General features: G+C 41.8%; 1 protein-coding gene across 3 annotated transcripts in view; it reads right to left on the reverse strand.

The window, feature by feature from the left end:
- Positions 1-643: 643 nt before the first annotated feature.
- The window catches only part of LOC131433090 (serine-rich adhesin for platelets), a 294,767-nt gene continuing 269,736 nt past the window's right edge, over positions 644-25,674 (reverse strand). For all 3 annotated transcript variants that reach the window (XM_058599877.1, XM_058599876.1, XM_058599875.1), the window contains exons 5-6: positions 19,337-19,984; positions 644-7,035 (exon numbers count right to left, since the gene is read on the reverse strand). In XM_058599877.1, the coding sequence (XP_058455860.1) occupies positions 5,420-7,035; positions 19,337-19,984 (2,264 nt within the window). In that variant the 3' untranslated portion in view covers positions 644-5,419. The remainder of the gene's footprint in view (positions 7,036-19,336; positions 19,985-25,674) is intronic.

Here is a 25,674-nt window from a genome sequence, read left to right on the forward strand (position 1 = left end):
CAGCACGGTGTTCATAATTTACGATTATTCGCCTGTTTATGCGTGCTACTTCCTGTTCACACCTCGACGACTCAATCTCATACAGAACGGATCAAGTTCTTCGTTTCATTTGGCATGTTTTTTTTCTCGACATTTCCTTATGCCACTAATCGCATTCGGTTTGTGCTATCGCTTGATCGGTGTAACTTGAGATTCGCGCGATTTCCCGTCTATGCTCAAGGTTTGAGGAGAGATACTCCCAAAATGTACCTCATCTTCCGCACCATTCAGCACCTATTACCCGAAGACGCGCTAAATAGAAAATAAATTCACTAGTGCTTCGTCGGTTTCGGTGGGGTTGTTTTTCAAAATGATATCTGACTGCGGACAACATCTCGGTTGGAAGCTGGTTGAAGCATAGCGAATAATCGATTCCGGTGTTATCTTTTATTAATGTGTCATACGGTCGACGGAGTTGAGTGTGGGAATTGATGTTTTGGGTGATATTCGCAGATTCTTTTTCTCTGAACATGACATGTTAGGGTTTACGAAAATTTGTGTTTTTGATAATCGAACGAGAGTAACTGGAAAAGTATTCACGTACAGACGAGATAACCGGAATTTTTCGGAACCTCTAAGTGGAAAAAGACAAAAACTACCAGAATTCCTTCCAACAATATTTTCAATTTATTCCATGATTATACAGTATGATTTTGTTACAAACTGTTCTGGTACTGGGAAACAATTAAAAAGAGATGAACTTAGAAAAATATGCTCGAGTCTTATAAATATAATGTATGTGTGTTTGTTTGTGTTTAATCGTAAGAGAGATAGATTTACAACCAGATTTCTGCATTTTATACTTAACCATAATGATTAGACTGTGCTTCGCTTGGTATGGAAATGGAAGTGTTTCACAGTTTCTTCCGTCCTAACGAGTATTTTAGATTGCACATCAATTTATGTTTTTTTTTTGCAAGTTTTTCGTCCATTTTGTCTCCTCAGAATAATAGCGAATAAAGGATTTTCCTATGCCATATTATCTCCGATCTTCTTATAGTTAAAGATAAACGGTTCGTTTCACGAACGATTTGTTCTTGTCTGTACTACATAATAAATAGAAGATAAATACATCTAATTACGCTAACATTTGTATGTTTTTTTTCCGTTTGTGATTTCTTCTTATGAAAATCACGAATAATTTCCGAAAATAAGACATTTGTCCTTGCTGGTCAATAAGAGTCGCAATGGTTTTTGCTTTGTATCAGAAACGGCCATTCTGATGTAAAAGATTCTTTTGATGCGTTTAATTTTTGTATTTTATAATCTGCAAAAGATTTGTACTGCTCTGTCCCTTATTATGATGGTTTTATTGTAACATGAAGTTTCGATGAAAAGATCTGTAATTTTTTCTTTGAACTGAGAAGCTTTTTAACGAAGATACATTTGCCGCGCGAAATACGAGGCGTTCAATCTCCCCATTATTGTTCGATTTCTTCGTTTAGTTTTTGATTCTATTTAATAGAAGTGTGATTCAATGATTTATTGTATATTCACCAATTGAGAGAGTCTTAAAATTGATTCTATCTAGTGAAAAATGAATAGTTCTCCTTATATAAACACTTTTAATAAAATATCCTAATAAATAAACGGTTCAGCTACAGCTCGATAAGCTGATAAGGTTATATAATGCCGATTACCTAAATATTCTAGCAATCTTTTCATTCCAAATAGTCTACAACTGTCGAATCATGTTAAGTAACAATCAAATAAAGGTATCTTTTTTCTTCTGTCGGAGAATATCTCCGCTCGTGAGCATTTGATGCATAAGGTCTTTCGTTGCTGTTGTTTGTGCTTTTTGTTTTTTTTTTCAGATCGGAAAAAAGACTGTTCATAAACCGATCTTTTTTCGTGTCAAATTTGCTTTATCTCTATCACTTCATCAACATTCGTACTGATTTGAACCATATTCTATACCTGTATGCATGAAGTACCCACTCCGGTGAAGACCACCATAGAACTGAAAATCGAAATGCGATGATTGGGTTAAATTGTATACGATTTCCCTTTTTGCTTAACAACTGCAGTTAGTGTCGTATAGGCCGAGTTGAAGGGCAAATGTATCCCGAATACTCAGATTTTACCCGGGAATTCGGGGCCACTACTTTTTTTTTTTTGCTGGCGGATCAACCTCTAGATCTTTAATTTCTAAGGCCATATTAACCTGTAAAGTTAGCTTTCACTACGGTTTTATGTGCAGCAATGTTTTTTTTGTCTGATCTATTTTGATGTTTTCCTAGTCTAAATACGGCTGCTGGTATCTCTAAAAAGATGTAAAAAACAGAAGCCACTTTACTTCGCTCAATCTCATCGATCGTGAAATCCATCTTCATCGGTTTGTTTTAGGAATTTTTCTCGTACGGTCTACGAAAAATGACAGGTCCTGCACCAAAATTTCACTTGTAAATTTGATCTGAAGATTGTTTGCACCATGATTCTGTTTTGTTCTAAGGGTTATTCGATCTGGCACCACTGCACACTCTTGATGTGGACTGCGTCCGTGTGTGTGTGTGCGTGGCTGCCAAACGATACGAAAACGAAACGGAAACGTAACAAATGATAGCATGCGCTGTTGTACATAGAACGAAAGAAGGCGGAACAAAAACTGTCCAACGGAGCATTAGCGGATAAGTTAGGAAGAAACAAAAACAACCGAAAAGTTTTGTGGAATGTATGATTTATTTTTATTAGAAAACTTTGCTTAACAGTAGATCATTAATGTCTATAATAAAAGATAAAGAAATAAATACAGCATCGAAAACAAGAATAAAAAAATGGAAGGAATCAGGGCGAGAAAACAAACGCGGAACAAAAAGAGGTCGTAAAATATAACAAAATTTGTGTTATTTGGCAAAATATTTTTAATAACTTTTTTTTTCTTGTCAAAACTTTTCTCAACATTCGCTTAACGTCTATTGTTAATTAATTAAAGCCTTTTCGTTCCTTACTGTGTTATTTTGAAAGAAAGAAGGGTTTTGATTCTAATAGTTTGCTTAAACTTGCTTAACTCGCTTTCTGTAATTGTGATTTTGTTTAATTGGTTATGCTTCTGTAAAATATGTATTCGATTCATCTTTTATTTAATAGTAGTATTTTCTCTCCTACCAGTTTCTGACGAAACTTGCTTGCATTCACTCTCATGTATCTAATTCTTAACCTAGAAGCACTCAGACTAGCACTGGAACTTAACAAAAAAAAAGAGTAATAAGAGAACTCTCTAGAAAGAGTCGTTTCTCGATCGGTGGAATCTCAAAGTTCATGGCAAGCTCAACACGAAACTATAAACGTCTCTGGGGAAACGTGATTTACTAATGGCACTGGCAGAACTGTGGGACTATACAGTTTTTGAAATGTACAGGAAATAAAACAGAAGCAATAAAAAAAATGCGATATCTTTCATCTCAATTCGGAAGCAACTAATAATTATCTTAATATGGCAGCACATTCATTCTAGAGAGAGAGAGGGAAAGTTGCTCAGCTCGGTATTATACAAAAAGAAAAATCAACTAAACAGAAGCTTCTTGCAGGAGTCTAGCGGGAAACAACAACCTCCGGATTGTCGTCGATCTTGCACTTTGTGTGTTTTGTTTGTATCAGTAACATATTTACTTAATTATTTTAGAAAAATACTTTCCTAACTACAGTGTTTCTCTTCAATGATGCTTGGTTTAGTACGGTTTAGTATGATTCCTATTCTTTTTAAGAACTTTTTTTTTTTTGAATCGGCGGACGTCCGCCGAATGAATTTCGTTACTTTCGAAGTGATTTTCATTGTTTTCCACTTGATGTGTATGTTTTATATGCTACAGAAGTAGTAATGTGTGGCATCTATACTCGCTTAATTTAGTTCCTCGCAGTGTCATGATGACAACTACTCGAAGTTAGTACGGTTCACAGTAGGTTCCTTGCCTCTAGCAGTGTTTTCAGAAAACTTTGTTTTTGTTTTGTCAACCAGGCATTGCACCAAAAGTGTTACATCTTCTTGTATTCGATTTTATAGCGTAAATTCTTTCTTCTCATTTACAGTATAGCTAATTTTTTTTTTATTAAAAAGTCTATTTTTTCGTTCTCTGTTACTTATAAATTGAGATCACAGTGTTTAGAGATAAAATTGTAGTAAAGAACAATCTCGCCTTTCTTGAATCATTTGTCTGTGCTTTTGTGTGAGTGTGTGTGTGTTTGTGTAGGTGTGTGTGTTTGTATTCTTGCACGGTACGCACCTATCAGACCAAAATAGGTGCTCACTGTTTGCGTAAGTGTCGGGGTGTTGTTCGTATGTGAAAAGGTTGCGACGAATCGATCCTAAGGCTAACACACATTAGTCTGATCAGATTTAGAAAAATGTTCGAATTGGAAAAATACTCCTTTGGTGAAACATTCAAACAACATGAATCATTCATCAACGTCTAATATACGTATACGTGTTTTCATTTTGTGAGATTAACCGTGTTCGTGCGCGAAATAATTGTATATGTGAGTGTGTATGTGTGTGGCAACATTTATATTAGTCAGTGGTGTGATCACGTGCTGGTATGAAAGTACAGCGAGTCGAATTGAAGAGTTTCTAAATTTCGCGGTAAAATATCTCTAGCATTTCGTTTTTATTTTAGTAGAATTTATTTTCATTTGTATGTGTGTTTACCTTTTCTTGTTCATTGGTTTTGTTGTGTCTATGTGTGTGTATGTTTGCAGTACAGTTTTGCATCCGGAAGTAGTCAGTAGTGGCTTTTAACGTGAACAAAGGTTGCTTTTCTTTCGTAACTCGTGGTTCATCATTTGGCACATGTGACATTTCCGCGATGCATCACTGTATGCAGACAGGAGGTCTGATTTTTCGAACAGTAGGCGTGTCGAACGAAGTTTGCGCGTTGAATGATATTTGTTTTGCTTCTGTCAATTTCGTATGCTGATAATTTGCTGTTGCACTTATTTTGGCACCTTTTGAGATTTGAACAGTATTCGTCTTGTACGTGTCGCACCACGAGGCTACTTACTCAACCAACAGAACGATCACAATCGACTGATCGCCGATGACGGCCTGGGGCTCGTCATTGGCGGGTTCGTCCCGGTTACCACTAACACTAACTGCGCTTGGGTCAGGATTGCTGCCAGAAGATTGCGGCTCGGGAATCGGTCGGCTGTTCTCACCAACGTCTACGTCTTCCTCGTCATCGCCGGCGGAGGAGAGTACGGGTGTATCCTCTTCGGCAATGTCCAGCAGGACGGCTGATGTCGGTCGGTTCGGTTGGGTGCTACTGCTACGGGCTACTCCGGAAGCACCAGCTCGAGCCGTCTCGATGTAACCCATGAACGGGTCATCGTGCACTAGCTCGATCTGGGGGTCATTCAAACGCATTACGTCGATCGACGGTAGTTCGGTCTACAAGCCAGCCGCACTGGATGAGGACACAATTGGGATACCGTTGATGTCTTCGTGCAGAAGGTGATGCGAGTGTAGGCTGGCTTGGTGATGGTGATGATGATGTTGCTGTTGCTGCTGCTGTTGGGTAGCTGAGACATGGTGATGATGTTGTTGTGACTGTTGCTGCTGCTGCTGTTGTTGTTGATGATGATGATGGCTGCCACTTGCGCTACTGCTATTGTTTGCACTACTGCTACTACTGCTGCCGTGGGAGTTCTTTTCCTTCTTTATCCGTTGTTTAAGGTGAACCTTAGCGTGACGTTTCTTCTCGTCGGAACGAGCAAATTTACGGCCACAAATGTCGCAGGAGAACGGTTTTTCGCCGGTGTGCGTCCGGATGTGGGTCGTGAGATGATCCGAACGGCTGAATGAGCGCATGCAAATCCGACACTGGAACGGCTTCTGGCCGGTGTGTATTCTGATATGTCTGGTGAGTTCATCGGACCGGGAGAATCTGCGGTCACAGTTTTCGACAGGACAGGCATACGGCCGCTCATGAACCGGAGTTTTGCTGGGTCGGTTAGGATATTTCCGTGGTTTAACCGGGACTAGCTTCAGTGGCATCGGGCTTTGCTGGTACACCTGATTGAGAATCTCGTGCCCTTTGCTGGTAGAGGGATTGTACTCGGCGAGTTGCACTGCGTACTGAGCTTGCTGCTGAGGTGTTAGCTGACTGAGTTGACTGACGTCTGGACACTGGGAGGTATAGGGCTCTTGCTTGGGAATAATGCCCACCGACGAGGAGGAAGACGGTCCCGGAATAACAACACTATGCTGTGGACTGCCGTATTCTACCGGTGAATCAAGCCACTGATATTTCGGGGTTTGACCCATGCTCAAGCTTTGACTGCGGGAGTATTGATGCATTTCTTGGGCCTGCTGCTGCTGCTGAGCTTGCATGTCCAGAGACGAAACACAGCTGGCGTAGCTGGGCGGTTGTTTGAGAATGATGCTTGGACAATCCATGTTAAGTCCGAGCAGCTCAACGGATTGATGCGACCGCTCATCGGTACCGTAGTGATGGGATGAGTGCTGATGATGTCCGGCTGGGGAAGGTGTTTGAGCAGAGCTGATGGCCGATTGTTGAGCGGCAGCAAAGTGAGCTTGGGCTGAACTTTGTGGTCCGGGACCGAGCAGTCCAAACATTGGTGGCTGAAATAGATTCTTATCGGGACTGGGTAAACCCCAACCACTCAGCCCGGAAGTAGGTGACATCTGACCGGACATAATCGAGAGCTGCGAACCGGTTGCTGTCTGGAGGCCGCCCATACCGACCCCAGAGGTGGTGGTAAATATTCCTCGGTACGAGATTTTACTCTCCTCATTTTCAACCGATTGATCGTGATGCATTTCCTGGCTACCGCTGTTGCTGTGATGTGATGAGGACTGCGTAGCCTGCTGGTGGTGCGACGAGGACGACGGGTACATGGCGTTGCTGCTGGTGTTGCTAGCTTCCTCCTCAATGACCACCGATTGTGGGGTACTGCGTTCCTGTTTTGTCGGGCTGCACAGGCTTGCGCACGGACTGGAAACGGTTTGCGGTTCCAGCGAGAGATCGTCCGATTCAATTGATCCTGTAGTAGGAAAAGAGAGATAGAAACGAATATTTGAGTCATATAGTTTGCCGAATGGTGCTGGGTTCTAACCTCTCCCCGGTGTATTTAAATTTATAATTAAGACAAAGTGCCACCTATAAATTCCAATTCAATGGACCGCGGGTGTGGATCGTGACAAGTGGCGGAATCCCCCGTGCGGTGGAGGCCATTTTTAATTTGACAGCATTCGAATTTTTGTTTCCGTTTTGTGCATAAAATTAAAATAAATTTAAATCTCACTTGGTGCATGATTTTTACGCCTTGTCTTTTCTGGTTTTATTGATTTTGGTCGATATTTCGACTCGTTCTGGTTCGAAAATCGGTGTTCTGTGGTGATCAAGGCCCACTTATGGTAGTTATGGTAGTTTTTTTTTGATTTTAGAGAATATCTGTGTCAATGCTGCGCTTGTTAGCATAACTGAGCAATAAAGAAAAGAAAAGAGAGAGAAAAAAGAAACATTTGTTGATGGGTGTGAAGAGGGGAATAGCAAGTGACGTTTCATGCTAGAGGTTCAATTAGTTGAATGCTTGCGACTAATTCCGATGGCGAAAGCCAGAAGAACAAAACTGTTTGTCATGTCGCTAAAAAGTCATTTCCTCTTTTGTTCAAATCTAATTCTAAGCAATTGAGTGCATATTCGGTTGTTCGGTGACGTCTGGTGTCGAGATATGCTTCGAATCTTGAGTTGAAAGTGCTCGTTCACACCACCCGAAAGATAAGAGAACTGCTTCCTTTCATACGACGGCATGTTCATGAAAGATGCTCAACCAGGCCTTGGACGTTTTTATCGCCACCAGTAACACCAGCAGTTGAACAGCTGGGGCATAAACACCGAGTCGACCGATATATGTGATTATCGTTTCACCAGGCGTGTACAGCCAGCGGAACTGGTTGGTGTAGTGAGCGGGCCGAAAATTGCTACCGTATTAAAATAAATCAGTCGAACCGGTAATTAAAAATGGAGGGTTCTAATTAGTCTTTTTGCTGCTGCTGTTGTTGTTGTTGTTGTTTTCGGTTGCCTGTTCGAACGAGTCGATCCGTTTATTTTTGTGGACGAGGTCGTCCGGCCTCCCCCAGTGGGGTTTTTTTTGGACAGACAGCGGACGGCAAAATGATGATGATCGTTTGTGCTTTGTGATTGTTGTTGTTGTTGTTGTTGTTGTTGCTGTTGACTGCCTGCGCTACCCGACTATTCCCGCAGAGCCGTCGCAACAACAGAAGATAAATCTTTTTCTCAACCGAACGGATCGGGCACTAGCACTAGTCCCTCATCCAATCGCGACTGTCGTCCTCGTGTTCGGAGAGCATATTTCCGAGGCTCTCCTCAATTGAGTCTCATATTTTTATGCGAGCGCGGATATTGGAATCTTTCCGCAATCCCCGTCTGCGCCCGGCGAGGTGGAAGATCGTACCAACCGACGAACGTGGAGAAGATTCACGCAGGGCTTTCGCTTTGGTTTTTAATTTATGCTGATAGTGTAATTTATGTTTTCGATATTTCGTCGCACGCTTCACCCGCCGGTTGCTTCTTCGGGGAATCAGCACCAGCTGCATATGTCAATGTTTTGATGATGATGTCGATTTAAAAAGAAACCTCAGCAGAAAGCTGAGCAGCTTTGCACTCAAAGTCTAACACACACACACCGATGCACATGCGAGTTTGCATAGATCTCAGAAGTGACGAAGTGAATCTCAGGACCGTTCGAAGTAACCGGAAATGACCATCAACGCGTGGCGATGGACGCAGGAATTTTCAGCTTATTCCAGCTCCAGCTTCCCCAGCTGATGGACAATCGCATCGGAGGTCGGCAGCTGTCTAACTGCGGGGTTATGTGGGAATTAGTGTCATAATTATGTCGGGTGAAGACTAATTTAAAAATCTGTCTGTCACGGGGCTTGATTTGGGGCTTTTAGGCTTTTGGAACTCCGACCGACACCCGCGTGCGCCCAACGGCTTTTGATCGGTTGTTTTGAGACGATAATAATCGGTTTGGACGTGAAGGTTGTGTGATTTTTTTTTGTTTCGTCCTATACCAAGCTCTGGGTGGTGGGCAAGTGGGAACGATGGCCGATAGGTAAAACGTTGCATTTTTTTTTCTTTACAAAACTGCTCGCTGCGGATCATCTTCAAAATATCACGTTCCTGATTCAATTATCAAACACGAAATGTACGGATTGCGACATCATTTTTCCCGTTGTTTTGGAGCATGCATTTGAAAAATGGGTCCCCTTTGGTCCGCGATGTTTCGTGATGGAAAAAATTAAGGTGTGGGGATTCCAAGATGAGTTATGGTTATGAAACGACACTCTATTAATAGATCCAAACGTACGGCGAAAACACAGAGTGTGACAGAGAGTTATGTGCCAACAAACCTGGCAGCCGGTCGGTACCGGAGACTTCGGAACTGGAGTGTGACTCTAGAGAATTAATTCATAAATTATGCTGATGAACGAGGTAAGATTCGGGCCGGTGTAAGCATGTATTTGGACCGGGCATGCCAAGAATCGTTCCACCACCCGGTTGAAGGTGCGACAGCCAACTTTTATCTCCGAGCGTTCTTTTGTAGCTCTTAAGAGTTTCTTCTTCCTGGTAAGTTTGTTAGTTTCTGTACTGTTCTTTTTCAGGTGGTGTATTTTTAATATTTTGTTCCCTTTTTCTTGTTCTCGCAAGTTAAGTTTTGTTGAGACTACCTCCCGATCGCCAGACCGGCGGAGCACGAGCGATGAGCGTTGATGGCTTTGCAGGGTGTGGAACCGAGTCCAAGCCTTGTGATTCAAACAGGTTTTTTTTTCGAAGGAGGCTTTACCCCCTCAAACATTTGATGACACGGGTTCGGGGCGGGGGATGCTGCGCGGGTGAATCACTTATTGTGTCTGCTGCGCCCGAACCAACGTTTGAAGAGGTCTCTGCTCTATGAGATCCCGGGAAGATCATCATCACGATTCGATGGAACGCACCTCTTCCGCATGGGAAAAAGTGCATTCGCAGCTTCATCGTCATTATCGTCAGTGTTCCTGGTGTGCCTGTACTCGTACTGATACGGTGCTGACAGCGAGTGGTTCTGCGCACCCGGCAAAATGATGAACCTCGGCCGCGAAGAACCACGTAAATCTGGATTCTAATTTATTCCACTTTTAATGTGCTGTCACTTTTAGGTCGTATTCAATCATTTTTAACCCGGCTTCGATCGGCATGCGATTGACATGCTTGTAGCAGTTGGAGGAAAAGAGAAAAAGGAAGTGTGAGGATGACTGATAGATGGCTGATGACTCAGGTTTTGACATTGTGTCACACATCAATTTCACGATTCGGCAGCCGCGACGTTGCGATGATCGTGTCTGACCCGGGCCAGCAGGCCGCACCTGAGTTATGAAAAGGATTGAGCATATGAACATGAGTTCACCGCTCAGCTTGGATCAGCTCTGCCACGACTGGGGCTTGGCTATGCATTAAGGCGACCTGTCACGGTTGGAAAGGATTTTCTCCCGCGTGGTGTGTAATGAAAAATGCCGTCGGCGTTCGGTACTCGCCAGCATCACCACCACTTCGGGGTTTCGAAACGAAGGGCTAGTGAGAGGCAGGGCACAAATGGCGCATGAAAGATGAAAATAAAAATAAATCATTATGCTACGGAATCAGCTGCAGGCGGCCGTGAGCAGGCTACTCCTCCGGAAGCAGGGAGATTGAGGACTAGAGAGAGTTGTCCTTTCTGTGCATTCATTTTTTTCGGACTCTCGTTGGCGCAGCTCGTGCTTGCCGTAATAAAGCCATAAATAAGTTGAGAGTAATTTGTGAGCCTTGTGATCCCGTTAGTTGTCGGGCCGCGGAAGGTGTTAGTTATTGGCTTAGAAGGCTATTCGGAAATGCAGCTCGATTTTCGCTCTGAAAGGAGTCTGATACGTTTTGGGAAGAGTGAAGAAGGTGAGCGATGATCAAGTACTGTTATTCGGTCGAATCAAAATAATTGTCATACGCTTCAAAATTTTGTGTTGCAAAAGTTCTTAGATTATGCGCTGCATTTGAAATATTGGCTAGAAATCTTGCATGATGCATATGTAAGGAGGTTAGAAAAAATCCAATTCACATGTAATAAAATGTAGAAGTGCAAATTGTCATTAATTTGCTGCGTACTTAACATGATGCTTTATATTACTCTCTCAGAAAAAAATGAAAATTACGCATGACATAAATTCAAGATTGTCATATTTCTTGAATGATAACAGATTTTCACAAACTTATGTCGTTTTCGTTTGAGAAAACTGTAACTGACCAAGGGTATTTTCATCAAACAAACACTTTCCACGAAACTTTGTTGGGTTTGCACTTAGCAACGGGGGTTTGATCAAACCTGATATAAAAATCAGGTTTGAAACTGACTCGATTCTCAGTTCAACAACGTTGAAACTAGGTTCGAAGCTAGCTTCAAACAAACGGTTTGACAGCAGCTAGAGTGGAAACTGGGTTAGGTTTGGCATCAAGCGAAAACGATATTAGATTCAAATAAAAGGTTTTATGATCTCATAGCCTGCTGTTGAATTATTTTCGGATCTAACATTCGGTTCTCGAGTTACAGGTTTGATATGTGAAAACAGAAATGCAAACAAACTGCACCTTGTTATCTCAAATAAGAATGATTCAATTTTGAGATCCAAGGTTTTACATTCTATAGAAACTGCTAGTTTGATGACTTCCGGTTCCGAGATTATAGGGTAAGTGATAAATATCTTTTTCAACGATAACGATATAAAAGCAGAGCATGCTTTGACACAAAATAGCTATTTCTCCATTTGTGTAGAAATTGCTAGTTGAAGGTCTAAAAAAAATTACATTTGATAAAGAGGGTTCCCGGTTTCCAATTTCGAAAGTACCGTAAATAAGTGTTAAATTCCACAAATTGGTACTAACTTCGATTTTTCAAAGATGGAACAAATTTAAACAAATTTAGACTGAAATGAGAGATCTTATGATTCCATAGAATGTTGTTGAATTTTATATAAATCCGGATTCCGGTTACGGGTTTGACTATGAAAAACACGTTAACAATCTTCTCAGTTGCGCTTGAAACAGTGAAAACTTAAAGGTTTTGTTAGTTGATGGCCAAACGTACTTTGACTATATCGCCTGCCAATTTCTCGTGTTTTATGGCTTTAACTTCTGGTGATAAAAGGAGTTGATGGCGATTCTACGTCATAGCAGAAACCTCAAAATGCATCAGTCAATGTTTCGTTCTTCGAACAGTTTTTTTTGCTATATAACTATTCATTTTTGGATAGATTCAATTTGTGTAACTTTTACACGATTTCAAGTAGAATTTACTGAGTTTAGAAAAAAAACTGAACTTGTCCAAAAATAAGCATGACCACAGAAAATTTGGCAGATACAATCCAGCTTCTTTAAGGATTAAATGTACTTCTATCAGGAATTATAGTGAACATTTTGCTGGAGGTTTTCTTTCTTGGGTAAGAGCTAATTCTTTAAATTTAAAGAGCGATGTGTAGATATTGACGTATTTAAATAGTATTACTGCAAAATTTTTCAGCGATTATGAACCATCGTCTATTAAAAATACTCTACATTTTAAAATAAGAACTCTTAGTTATTGCTACATTTTTTTAGAACGATTACTTCTAAGTGAATAATTACTTAAGCTGATTTATTGTCCTGAAACTATCAATTCATATTGCAGTTATTTGTTTTTTTTTTTAAAATTTAAAATTACAATATTGCAATTGTTGTTTCACGCCCTGGTTGTTTCAACTAAAATGTTGTCGATTTAACTAACATATCTGTTGATTTTGTCATAACCATTCAGGTAACCGAAATTGTTGTATTCAAATGCTGTCAATTGGCGGAGAACGAAGACAGCAAAAGGCAGAACAAAAAACCTCTTCATTTCACCAGAAGCGTTTCATATTGAAAATTTTCAAAGGTAAATGAACGTCATTTATGTTACTTACGTAGTGATCGTTTTATGCAAGTGAAACTATGCAAAAGAATATAACCGTGAATTGTAAAACAAGTTTTCCATGTGTTAAATAGATATGTAAGATATAAATGTTTTAATTTCATCTGAGAGTTATGTATTCTAGGACAGTTCATGTCAATGTTATTAAAACGCTTAACGCTTAAAAATTTGCTGTTAAAGTGAAGTGGTACTATTTGTATTTTCTTGAAAGTGTATCTGTAGCATTAGGTTTATCAGTGAGCCATTCTGCAAGTGAAGGAAAAAATTCCTTATTCCCTGTGACCATTTTTCTGGTGAGTTCCCTTTTGAGAATTGTAATCTTTTGGTTCATTTCTATATCCTTTGTGAGTTTAGTGATAAAGATATAAGCAGTTAATTAGGTAAAACTTTGTTGTTCAAGCAGTGAACGATTAGCTGCCCCCCGAAGAGGCTAACAGTAAAAAATATTTATTGCAATTGGTGTCTTAAGTTCAAATAACTGAATAATTGGTAGAAACAACTGAGACATTTTTTGCTTTCATGCATACAAGTAACATTGCTGGGATTGTGTCTTTGCTCAATTGCACGAGTGACGCCTCATTGGAACGATTTATTGTTCGCTGGGTTTTTGGCATTGCTCAACTGAAACGTTACATTACTTGTTTGTGGTGCGTGTCTTTGTTGGGTGTCATTGCTAAGCTGCCAGCACGATACATAAAAAATCACAGATTAGTTAAAACAACAGTCGATTAGTTGTACCAAATTTTAACCAATCAAAATCAGAAAAACAAATAATACTTTAGTTGTTTTGCGATCGTTGGCTTTTCCGTGTGTTTTGACGACTGACAGCATGTTTTCAGATTTCGGTCTAATATCGAAGTTTCAAATCAAACAAATTAACTCCTAGAAACAAACACGTTTCTTGAGTTGCGCATGTCATTTCCGTTATTTTGTATAACATTTCAACACAAATTGGTCTTTAACCATCATGACAAATATTCTCATTAAATGCTTATATAATGCAGATAGCAGTCTTGTTATACAAAATACTGGTTATTGTTGAAATCTTCAGAATTTTCAGAAAGGTATTAAGTATTTCGTGATGTACTTCAATACTCCATTCGTAAAAGAGGACAAAATAAATCTCAGTGAGGTGCAGTATACTAAAAGTTATTTAAAGCTTATGAAATGATTAATTAATGACCGCTACCGACTACAAATTGTCAATTTAAATAATGCGATTTGATCTAGAAATTCGTCAACGCGTCGATTGACGTCGTCCAATATGACAAAATTGGTCAAAGACTCCACTTAATAGAACTCCATTGGGATATAGTAACGTACCCACCGTACTCCTCAGACCTCGCTCCATCAGACTATTTTTTTTTTTGCTTCGGCAAAATACTCACGTACCGAGTAGTGCTTCTTAAATTTTGAAGAAGTCAAAAACTGGCTTGTCGAATGGTTGAATTAATGGTTACAACTAATGCCCCTGGTATATAGTTTAGAAAAAACCTATCTCAATCAAATGAATATTGTTCATACAAAATATTTCCAATGTCGATTGATGCCGAAAAAGCGCTTTGATTTCATTAGATGTCACGTTGGCAACTTGTACAGTGTTGCTAATTTTCGAAAAAAAAAGAATACTGGAGGAAACTTACGTGGATTCCAACACTGAGATGGATATCCGTTCCATAATGATAAGCTATCATATAATTTGAAACTGTAAATAATACATCTGAAACCGAGGAGTATGACTGAAGCGATTATCAGTTAGTTTTACAACTAATCAGCTTGAAATTTCCGTAGTCCACTGAATTTTTCAACATTCTGGTGGACTCTTGTAAGCTTGCAACAATGTTTAGGCTCTGGATCATTTCGACAATAGTTTTAACTTTTGGTTACAAACAAACAGTCGAGCAGTTACTGACTCCATTGTAAAAATAAGCCTGCTCGAGAGCGTGATTGTGTTTGACGGTTCGATAGTTGATTTTAGACAATGGTAACAAATTTTGCAAAAAGTGAAAATTTTATATTTTTCAACATATCATTTCTGTGTAAATTGTTTTTATATTATCCGCAGAACAGCCACTGGCACATAAAGTTAGAATATTTTTTCAATCGAAGAAAGCTTTTCTTGAGATTTTCCTTATGGTTTCCGTATTGCAATTATTGTACTGCTTGTTATCATTTAGTTTGCAGTTGAATATGCCGATTGGTCAAATTCTGTATTGGGTCGCAAATTTAGTTAAACTCACCTACTCGATAGAAAAGAATTATAAGGTTGACGCATTTTAACTAAAAGTCAAATATTTTTTTTAACTAAATTTGGCAACAATGCCTGCCTTTTGTTTGGATTCCTTCTGGCCAGAAATACAAGGTCTCCAGATTTGTCTGCAAATCTGCAGATTTCTTACATAGTGCTGCAGATATTGTTTGTTTCAGACTTTTGAAAATCGAGTTTTTCGCAGACTTTTCAAATTGCCGCGACGTTTTTTGCTCACAAAGTCAAAGAAATTTAACCCTGCAGACATTTCTTTCGGATTTACTGACTTTTGCAACCCTGGCTGAAGATAGTGGTAATTTTTACCTGGCATCTCTGCTTCTGGCAATCGTGTAGTATTTTTGTAGTATCAACACTGCTAGAAATTGTGACCAGGGATGCCAGGTTCACAGATTAATCTGTGTTTCACAGATTTTCAATTTTCTGGACAACAGATTTTGAAAATGACACAGATTTTCGAAAATGATCACAGATTTTGATAGATTCTGGAATAAATCACAGATTTTCACAGATTTTTGAAAATCGAGCACAGTTTAGCACCAAAAAGTACAGAGCGGTTGAGGAAAAAGGTACAGAGCGTGTTGGTAGTGAAATTGATTTCGATCTGCTCTTATGATACGGGGAAACGGGCACAGGTTATTACAGATTTTTGAAAAAATGACCTGGCATCCCTGATTGTGACAGCAATTTCAAGCAGTTTCAGTTTTTCAATCGCTTTTATTTCACCTTATTCCATACAATATACAGTGCTGCTGTCAGTTCAATTATTCATATAGCATCTTATCGCGGATTCTATTGAAGATTAGACAGAAAAGATACATTCAATCATCGAATAACGAAATGTTGTCCGGAAAACACTTTACAACGCAATGTTTCAAGCATTTGTTCTGAACAGATTCACGTTATAGTTACATTACGTCACAATTTGTCTTTTCGCTTGTCAAATGACGTTTTTCTAAACCATGAACATTAAATTTAAAACAGTGTACTCTTCATGTTTAAAATTCGCAATAATTTTGAACAAATTTTTCGTGCAGTTCATAAACAGTTTCAATTTTAATCGCAGAGTTGCGAGTGTATGTTTTAGTCAGCCCACACACTATGAAATAACGTTTCGAACGATTTGATAGTTCATTGTTTGATGCCATATTTTGGTTTTTAATTTCCAATCGGTATTTTTCTCATCTATAAAAACTAATACTCAGTAGAACATATAAATCAATGCCTTAAAATCCTAAAATAAATATTTGGACTAATAATGAATTCAGCTTTCGTTGACTGCGTTTTCTGTGAACGAAAAACAAAAATGAAAAGAAAACTATCTTCAAGAGATGCAATAGAAATGGGAAGGTAAAAAGATACTCGCATTCCTCAAAAACATAAAATTTTTAAAAAATAAAGAAACCGAGTTAGAAGACGATTACGATATGCAGCTGCCGAAAACAAAATTTGAAACGAATTTCTCGAGTAGTTTGGAATCTGTTGTAATTTACCCGTTTCTATCAAAGAAGTCAAATAGATCAGTCCGTTTAAAATATAAATAAACGAATAGAGCAAAAGTAATAAACAGAGTAATCAATTATGCCGGTATTTTTCAATGTAAAATTTAATTTAGAATAAAATCGAAATCTTAGATTGTGAAACATGAATCTGACAAATGAAGACGAACTCTAGGAAAAAGGTGATCCTATGTGCAATTGACAGATTTTCTTGGTTTACTTTCTGTTCTCGATTATCACGGTGCTATCGGAAATCTTTTACTCTAACTCTTCACCACAAACTTTCGATTTAAATAGAAAATTTTTATTGGAAAATACATGAATATACCGTAATAGTTGAAACCGAAAGTACACAAAGTGAAACTGACATTTGCAGAAAGGACTAGGAAACTAGTTTTGATACGATATAATTTGTTGTTTAAATTGAACTTCCGTTTTGACGTTTATGACAAGAGTGAAAGACTGATTAAGGAAAATAGCATGCTCAGGAGTGCTACCGTATGAGACGCATAGTTTTTGATATTTTTGAAATTTAAATCTGGAAATACCAGTAATAAAAAACTGAAGACCAAAACAAAGAGTAAATTCAGTAGCTGGAAGTTTCATATGTGAGATCTATAATAGAATTGAAAATGAACCACGACGCTGCTGGGGCTGCCTGTTTTTATTGTTACAAGTTTCAGTTTTAAATTTTAAAACTGACATAAATTATGCATCAAAAACTGGCAGCCCCAGCAGTGTTTTACAAAAGCAAAGTCTTGGCATTACATTCCTTTGGCCTTTCTTTTTCAACAGACTTCGCATCCGATTCATATAGCGTACAGAATCATTGCATGGATCCTACTGACGCTAAGAATCCTTCCAGGTCGGGCTCGAACATACGTCAACTGGCTTGTAAGACCACCGTCCTATGCATTGAACCACCAACCCGGGTGTTTTACACGTGTTTACAAAAAATAGAAGGGCAGCGTATACCAGTTTTAAATTTGACAGCAGAACTGTTCGAATAAATAAAACTAAAACGGTTTGCTGGAGTTTGTTCCAGTTTTAGTTCTATTATAGATCGCCCATATAAAACTTCCAGCTGCTGACTTTGCTTTTAGTGATTCAAATATAATATTAATAGAACCGCAGCATACAGTAGTTTTGAATCTGGCTTTAGAAACTGTTCGAATAGCTTTGTAGCTTTCGCTTGTTCACTACTTAAACGTCAAATCGGTATGAAAACTGGCCAAATGTTTCAAACCATTCCAAATCAGCGCGATGCGGCTGACCACGAACTAAATCTGGCGCAGACCTGGTCTGATATCTGTCCAACAAACTGCCAGCATCAAACAAATTGTAAGACACGGATCGGAGCCAGCCCCAGAGCGACCCGGTTCAAAGAACGCATCATTCTTGGCTTGCAGTTTTTAGTTTAGATCGCTTCATAAATGTCCACTTGGCTTGCACTCAAACGGCAACCGACAGCAAGCCAGTATTGTCACACACTGACCGACCCGACGGCAATTGCTGCGGCTCTGTGAAGTCGGGTTAGTTAGTTGTTCGCGTGCAAATTTTCCACCCAACCGCGGCGACGACGGCAGCGGCGGCGGCCGTAGCACAGTAACGCGACGACGACAACGCGGCAATTTTTGATCTGATTCAATTTCCCTACGATTTTATTACCCTCCCATTAGAGCGCAGTGCCGCTGTTTTGCTGCAGCCTGGAATCTAGCACTTTTCCAAGTAATTTAGTTGCCACTACACAGCAACGAGATGGAATCGACCGCGAGTGGCGGGGGCAGGATATTTATTCGCCTAGCTTTTTGTTTTGCTTATTTAATAACAGTCGTTTATGCAGCTCCGTCATCTTATTTGGCAAATTTATTGGCACGCAACTATGGCGTCTCGTCTTGTGCTGCCGGTGGAATCACCGCCGGCGAGTAGAACTGGCCAGAGCTGGCCTAGTCCTGTCATCGATGGTAGTTGCAATTATAAGTTATGCCCTCGGATGGCCACAGTGATTACAATGTTTCTTTCGGGGACAGTGTCGGGAAGTCCAATTTTAGGACAAGTTTTCACCCAAGAAGCGGCAGAAAGGTTAAAAATATGCCTAATGCTGATTTATTTTCCGACCGTCGGCCGTTTGGTGGCACAAACAGCAGCTCCGTCGTGATGGATATTATTTATTAGCTTTTGGCATTATCTCGGAATGCTCCCGCGTGTCTGCGCGCGGCCCAGAGTAATCTCAAGTAGCTTCGAGCAGAATAGGGATCAGTCACGAAGTGGCTGAACCCCGGCCGAAGAAGAGGTAACGGCGTGAGAGCGTGATTGTCGGATTAGCGCCTTGATCGCGAGCACTCACTGGGTTCTGCCACGCACGGCACGGATTCCTCGACACACAAGGGTGTGGACAGTAGTAGCTGGGTAATATTGATTAATCTCTACCGACGGAGGCAGGCTCCGTTAATTGATAGGGGGTGGCACTTTGTCATTAATCGGAGTGCGTAGATAGAGAGAGAGAGAGAGAGAGAGAAAGAGTGTGTGTGTGGACATGAACTCTTACCTGTAATCGGTGGTGGCTCGACGACGGTGGACGGTCCGAAGAAGGACGGAATGTCCCCGGAGGTCGTGACGGGAGTGTTGAGATCTCCGGTTTGAGCGTCACTTTGCGATTGGGAGTGATCCTCGGATGACTGATGCAGGTTGGAATCGGAAGAGTGATGGCCACTGGTCGCAGTGGTACTTAGGAGGCTCAAATGGGGATGGTGGGAGTTGCTGGTCGAGCAGGAGGTTGACGTAGATGTTGCTTGTGTCGAAATGGAGGAGGATGGGGTTGAAGTGCTGATGTTGCTGCTGCTGCTGCTGCTGCTGCTGCTGTTAGCGGTGGTGGAGGAAGTTTGCACCGTGTGTTGCTGATTCTGATGATTGACCGTTTGGCTGTGGTGAGTGGCAGCCGTGTGCGTCTGATGATGATACGGATGATACAGATGATGGTGATTGTTGTTGGGTGTTGCGGAGTTGTTGTTGTTCAATCCCAACGACGTTGTGGTGGCTGCGGTCTTGAACAGGCCGCAGGTATCGAAGCTGAGCACGTTGAAGTGTGCCGCAGCAGCTGATTCGGTCAGTAGGAATGTGTGATGCGATGGCGCAACCAAGGTTTCTAGCCCTTCCATGATCATGGCAGCTGCCGGTGGTCCAGGGGCAACGCCACCTGTAAACGATAGCAAAAAAGAAGAAGAAAAAAGTGTGGTTAGAGCAAGCATTCTATCGCGAGTATAAATTGCCGAAGCAAAACAAACTAGTCGTCAAATTAATTAATTAAATGTTATTAAACAATTGACACTTGACATGGCTCCAATTTAGAGCAATTCTCGAAGCCGTGAAAGTGCCGAGCAGACTCACGGCTCACTGTCTGTTATGGACACTGTGTCAGTGTGTTACAGTACGGCGTGTAAACATTGGGTTTAGACGACGCATTCAGCTAACCCTAGATGGTGCTATTTATTAGCATTAGACGGCTTGTAATTGTCTTCTCTTTTCAACCATATTCGGAAGTGTCGTTGCGGGTCGACCCGAACCCGTCGTCTGGGTTCCCATTGTCTGTTCGCTTGTCTACCCAAATGATCACACAGATCAAGCGATAAGACACATGACTATCGGGGAGAAAGGCTGTCATCGTCATTATCATCGTCGTGTGGTCGATCGATTAACCAGATTCCGATCTAATCTTCGCTATGCTCTATGGGACCCTTGCCGTGCTTTGTGCATATATATATATATATCTGTCAGCCTCGGAGCAAAGCTGTAAAGTTATTCAAGATTTCCCGGTCCCTGCCGCCTTGACGGACTGTTGGACGGACGGGCCATGCTGGACGACACGGAAAGTGATCAACAATAAAATTTATAGAAGATAAAGAAAATGTTTATATAATAAAAATAAAATATCGTAATAAGGGGACGGGAGAAAACTGGTTGGAACGTGTGATGCGACGGACCCGGAGAAGGCATTCAAGCCACTCTGCCACAAGAATAAAAGTGTCAAAATAAACGTATTAAATTTATAGATTTTATTCCGCGTGCGAGTGTTCGTGTGTGTGTGTGTGTGTGTTCGCACCCGGACCGGAGCGGTTGTCCCTTACAATAATTCTCGGTATGTCATTCGGCTTGTTGTTGTTCGACAGTCCGCGGGAAGACCCAAGCGGCAGCGCCAAAATGAAATCATCCGAGTACGTGATGCGGACGGAGACGAGTGTGTGCGCGCGTGCGCCTTTTCCTGCTCTAAAGGTGACGTTTCGAGCTTTGAGACCATGTTAACTGTCGTACGAGGGATTTCGAAGTGTCATCGCTTGACGCTTGAGGGAAAGGATGAGGACCGGGGCCAGGTACCGTCGTCAAACTCGACAAAAAAGTTTTGCTTTAATCTACCCGTAAGGTTACAATATGAGAACGTTAGCATCAGATTAGGAAAAGATTCAAGAACATAATTGACAGTTGGCCTGTGTTCTTCTTCTCGCACCGTTTCACACTGCAGCTAGGTGCCGTACGAGGAAAGCCGACCAGTCAACAGGTGATAAGGATCTTAAGTCAGGAGGATAGGACGTCAATGTCCACGGAAGAATGTTCATCAGAATTCGAAGCCTGCGATTAAATTCTTTAAACTAACTTTCTGGCGAGTAACTGAAAGTTTCATTCACAACCAAAGCCAAGCTAATTGAACTAACAGTAGCATCCGTGGAAGAGCCGAGTATGACGAAACGGTAATAGTCTTAATTAGAAAAACAAACAATCGCTTCCCCTACGGCGTCACAGGCGGCCTTGTGCACCGGAATCGGAGAGTTATGGGAACTGACCAAATATCTATTAGCACTTGGAACCGTCCTGCTGTTTCTCTCGCTATTGTTAATTATCATTAGAGTCTTCATTAGCACTTATTTTCGGAGACACACTTGTGGGCAAACAGTTCGCGCCTTTCTCTGAACTCGGCCTGAAGCTAGAAGCTTGAAACGAACTCTTCACCAGCACCTCAGCGGTGACCTCTGCGCGAGGAGCAAACGCGGTCAGCTCCAAAGAACAAAGACCCCCATTCGGTTCGGCAGTGGCAAGTCGTGAAAAGCCCGGTATGGCAATAACCCATCTTTGCAACGTTTCAAGCAGCGTTATTTTTTTTGTTTTGTTTTTGGAAGTGGTTCCTCAATCAACTCTCTTGAGAATAATACGGCTTTCGGTTTGCTCAGACATGAAATCTCATTATTCAATTTCGCATCCCAGCAGCCCGATGAGTGCTGAATACGGGTGGATCATTATATAAACGATGATGGTCGCCCCGCCCACATACCAACATCAAGGGGGTTTCGGGAAGCTGAACCTGGGAACGACGGTAGCTAAGCTCCATTTAAGGTGACACCGAGACTGTCAACTTATCCGTTCCGCTCGTAAAGCAAACCACACTAATTAGTGTGGTCCTTCAGTGGAGAAGTTGTTTTCGACCACAAAACGTATTTTCGCATTTTTTCTTATGTTTTCAATCATATAAAAAACCAAAAAAAAATGAAACGAAAATTAATACCTTCAACGTTCCGAACGAATCAACAACAACCACTTGTTCGAGACAGCATCGGAACGATCTCGCTAATTCGTGCGTTTCGTGGAAAGTGGCTTGGAACTGTTGGAATAACACTCCCGAGCGGGGAAACAACGTACACTACTAGGCGGCAGAGCGCGGGAGTGCAGCTCCTGAATCATGTTGTAAAAATAAATAGACTAACAGTTTGTTTTTCCGTTGATCTTGTTCTCGTTCGGTCCGTGTCCGCCACACATGTGCGTGCTGCTACATCACGGTACGAAGTTTTTGTTTATTTTGGAGGAAAATCTTATAGTCGCACTTTGCACAAAGTGGAAAACGGCCCGACAGAGGCAAATGGGAAAAATAACTACGAACGTACGATGGGGGGACGAGGGGAGAACACTTGTTTGCGGGTTGGTAGAATTTATGCGCTCCCAGCATAGGTTTGACTTGGTTCATAACTCGTTGATTCATTTTGGGACAGCCAGCCAGCCAGCGACCTTCGCCAGGAGAGCGCAGTGTTCTGAACCGTCACAAATTGTTTTCTTCTGGTGCTGATTGATTGAGAACTGACTTCGGCCGGCGTCAAATGATTGATGTCAATTTTCCGTCAAATAACAGTCAACATTTTCGCGCTTCGGTGACATCGGTTGACCCAGGCTACTGAAGAAGAAGAAGAATGTCGTTATCGTGCTGTACCCAAAACAATCAACTGGTGGTTAGATGGGTATCACTGACGGGATGGAAAAATTGTCACATGATTGCTGACGGTGTGAAAATGACGTGTTCCATTCACTACCATTTCGGTTGGCATTTCAGTGACGCGATGGTAGCACCGTTTTGTTTGGAACCTATTTTTAGAAGTAATTTTCATAAATAACTAAACCATTGCGTGATGAACAGTTGTTTTCGCCAAACTGTTCGCGTCAATCATGCTAGCGGGACGGGGCTAAGCAGGATTCTTGTGCAGCATGAAAGCACAAGCAGGTGTAAACGAGAAAAGACCAATGACGTCAGTGGAAAAACAGTTCACACTCATGAATGGAGCCACCGAGTATCGATCGGTACCGAGACTGTACCAACACAACAATTTTCCGACATTGCTTGACCGAAACGGTTTGGCTGTGTTCGGCGGAAAAATCGATAGCACATTCTTATCGCGTGCGCGCTCACACATCTGCACTCTTCCAACTGTCTCCTTATGTATTCCGGGGACCCGAAGTGTGTGCTCTGTAAGGGACACTGATTGCGCGCAGAACAGTGAGTGATTGACCTTGGGAAGCCCGGCACTGCTTGGAAGCGTGCTGTGCTCTTTGCGCTTCCGTCGGTACCGTGTTCGGTGTTTCATTCATAAAGCGAATTTCATTCATGAAATCGGCAGCAGGCACAAAACGTTACCATGGACTTGACTTCCAGCCGACACCGATCATTGCCACCCACGGTCAAATCGACGCGGCAGAGGGCCGGTCCGGTCGTGGGTGGGCGCCTTCCTCCACGGCAGAAATCGATATTTTCCCGTTTTGACAATCTTTCATTGAAAAACGGTCGTCTCACTTTTACATGACAAACCTACAGAAAATGGTGAATGCTTTACCTGGAGACTGAGTTACGGGAAAAAGTACGGTCCTTTCGGGCACCGGAGATGGAGATCTCGATTGTCTCAAAACAGTTCTGCTCAACGATTATCACCAACACGCCCTAAAATCTGTACTCGCATCACACTTTTATGATCACGATATTTTTCTTTCTCCCAACCGAGCGAGGATAATTGTTAAAGGGATTGTGCTTCACAACCTTTTTTTGCACTTCACTTTTTCGAACTGGTACCGCGCTGGAGGATCACTTTGGTGGTTGTTTTATTTTTAAACACCCACTCGCACACCGTTGTGTTGTCAACTTTTTTTTTACTTCACTTCTCGACTCTACTTTGTCAATTTGTTAAAAGATTTTTGCACACTTCCTTTGTTCGTGTATTCTACAGCATTTACTTTGCACTGTTGGGTAACACCGCCCACTTTTTTTTCTGTTGCCCCGAATCGAATAGTTAATGCAACTTGTATATTTTTTTTCTGTTCCGCTGTAAACTTTTTCGCTTGATTTTCGCTACTCGGAAAAACTAGCTGCTACTTCCACTGCACAGCGTGAAAATTTTTTCCACTTTTCCTTTCCAACTGACTGACTGAAGGAATTTTCCTTGAGTTTCCCTTTCTCTCACTCAACTGTAAGACCGCCGCTTGCAGAGGCGAAATGACATGTTAACGTCTGGAATTACCGAATACTACTGAAACGCGCCGCGATGCTACGTTCAGTTTTATGAATGAAATGAATGAAATGGAAGCAAAAGTCACGATCTCGGACGCTTTCCCATTAATGGCAAGCGGCGCGCGCGAGCGAGCGGAGCGAGAGTCCGAGCGCCGGCAGTTGCTGCTCTCCCGCGAACACAAACCGCACGCTGACGGTATGACTGTGTTGCATGACTGTATGCGAACGCCTACCCTTAGCACTCCCCGGTTGTCCACGAGCGATCGCGGAGACCAATCAATAACGAGCATTTCTCCACCGCTTCACGCGCAAATGGGTGGCTACCAATGGGGTTGAGCTCAATAAATGAACTCTTATCCCCACCACCGATCGGTTTGGAGCACACACACACACCGTCAAACCTAGCGTGAGTGAGAGCGCGAGAAAACGACGCCTCCCTTACTCACCGGAGAGCGCTTCATCTCACACGCTGTGCCTGCTGATCAGACTCCTACGCAACCACCGATACGAGCAGCACCGAGAGTTAGCGGCTGACTTACCAACACAGCCGCCGTACGGCTGAACCGCGCCCCTGCCGGTGTTGCTGCAGCGTGTTCCCATCCATGGTTCTCCGCGAGACCATCATCATAGTAATGACGTTTGGCACGCGTCTCTTTTCGTTTTAAATTTACTCCTCCACCGTTCGGTTGCTGCCTTCTTCCTCGCGCGAACAGTGTGCTCCACGATCCTCGCTCTATTCAACTGGTTGGTAGCGAGTAGAGTCGATAGAGACCAACACCGTTTTCATGGTTCGTTGGCGCGCGCGGCTTCTTGTGGTTTTGTTTTGTTGTTCGTGGATCTTTCGTTTCATTTGGGGCAATTTACAAAACAACTTTTGTTGGTGATTTTCCGCTAGTTAGGCCAACCAACCACCGACTGGCAAACAAAACATGGTGGCTGACTGATGTGGATGAGTCTTTCAGGGAAGGGAGTTTTACTCTATATGGACATCCGATGCCGAACAGGTTTTCTGTTGCAAAACATCCGGTCGTTCGGGGGTTTCTTCTTAGAATAAGGATGTCATGCGACGAGAATAG

Source organism: Malaya genurostris, chromosome 2, assembly GCF_030247185.1.
Source record: "Malaya genurostris strain Urasoe2022 chromosome 2, Malgen_1.1, whole genome shotgun sequence".
NCBI classification, from domain to species: Eukaryota; Metazoa; Arthropoda; class Insecta; order Diptera; family Culicidae; genus Malaya; species Malaya genurostris.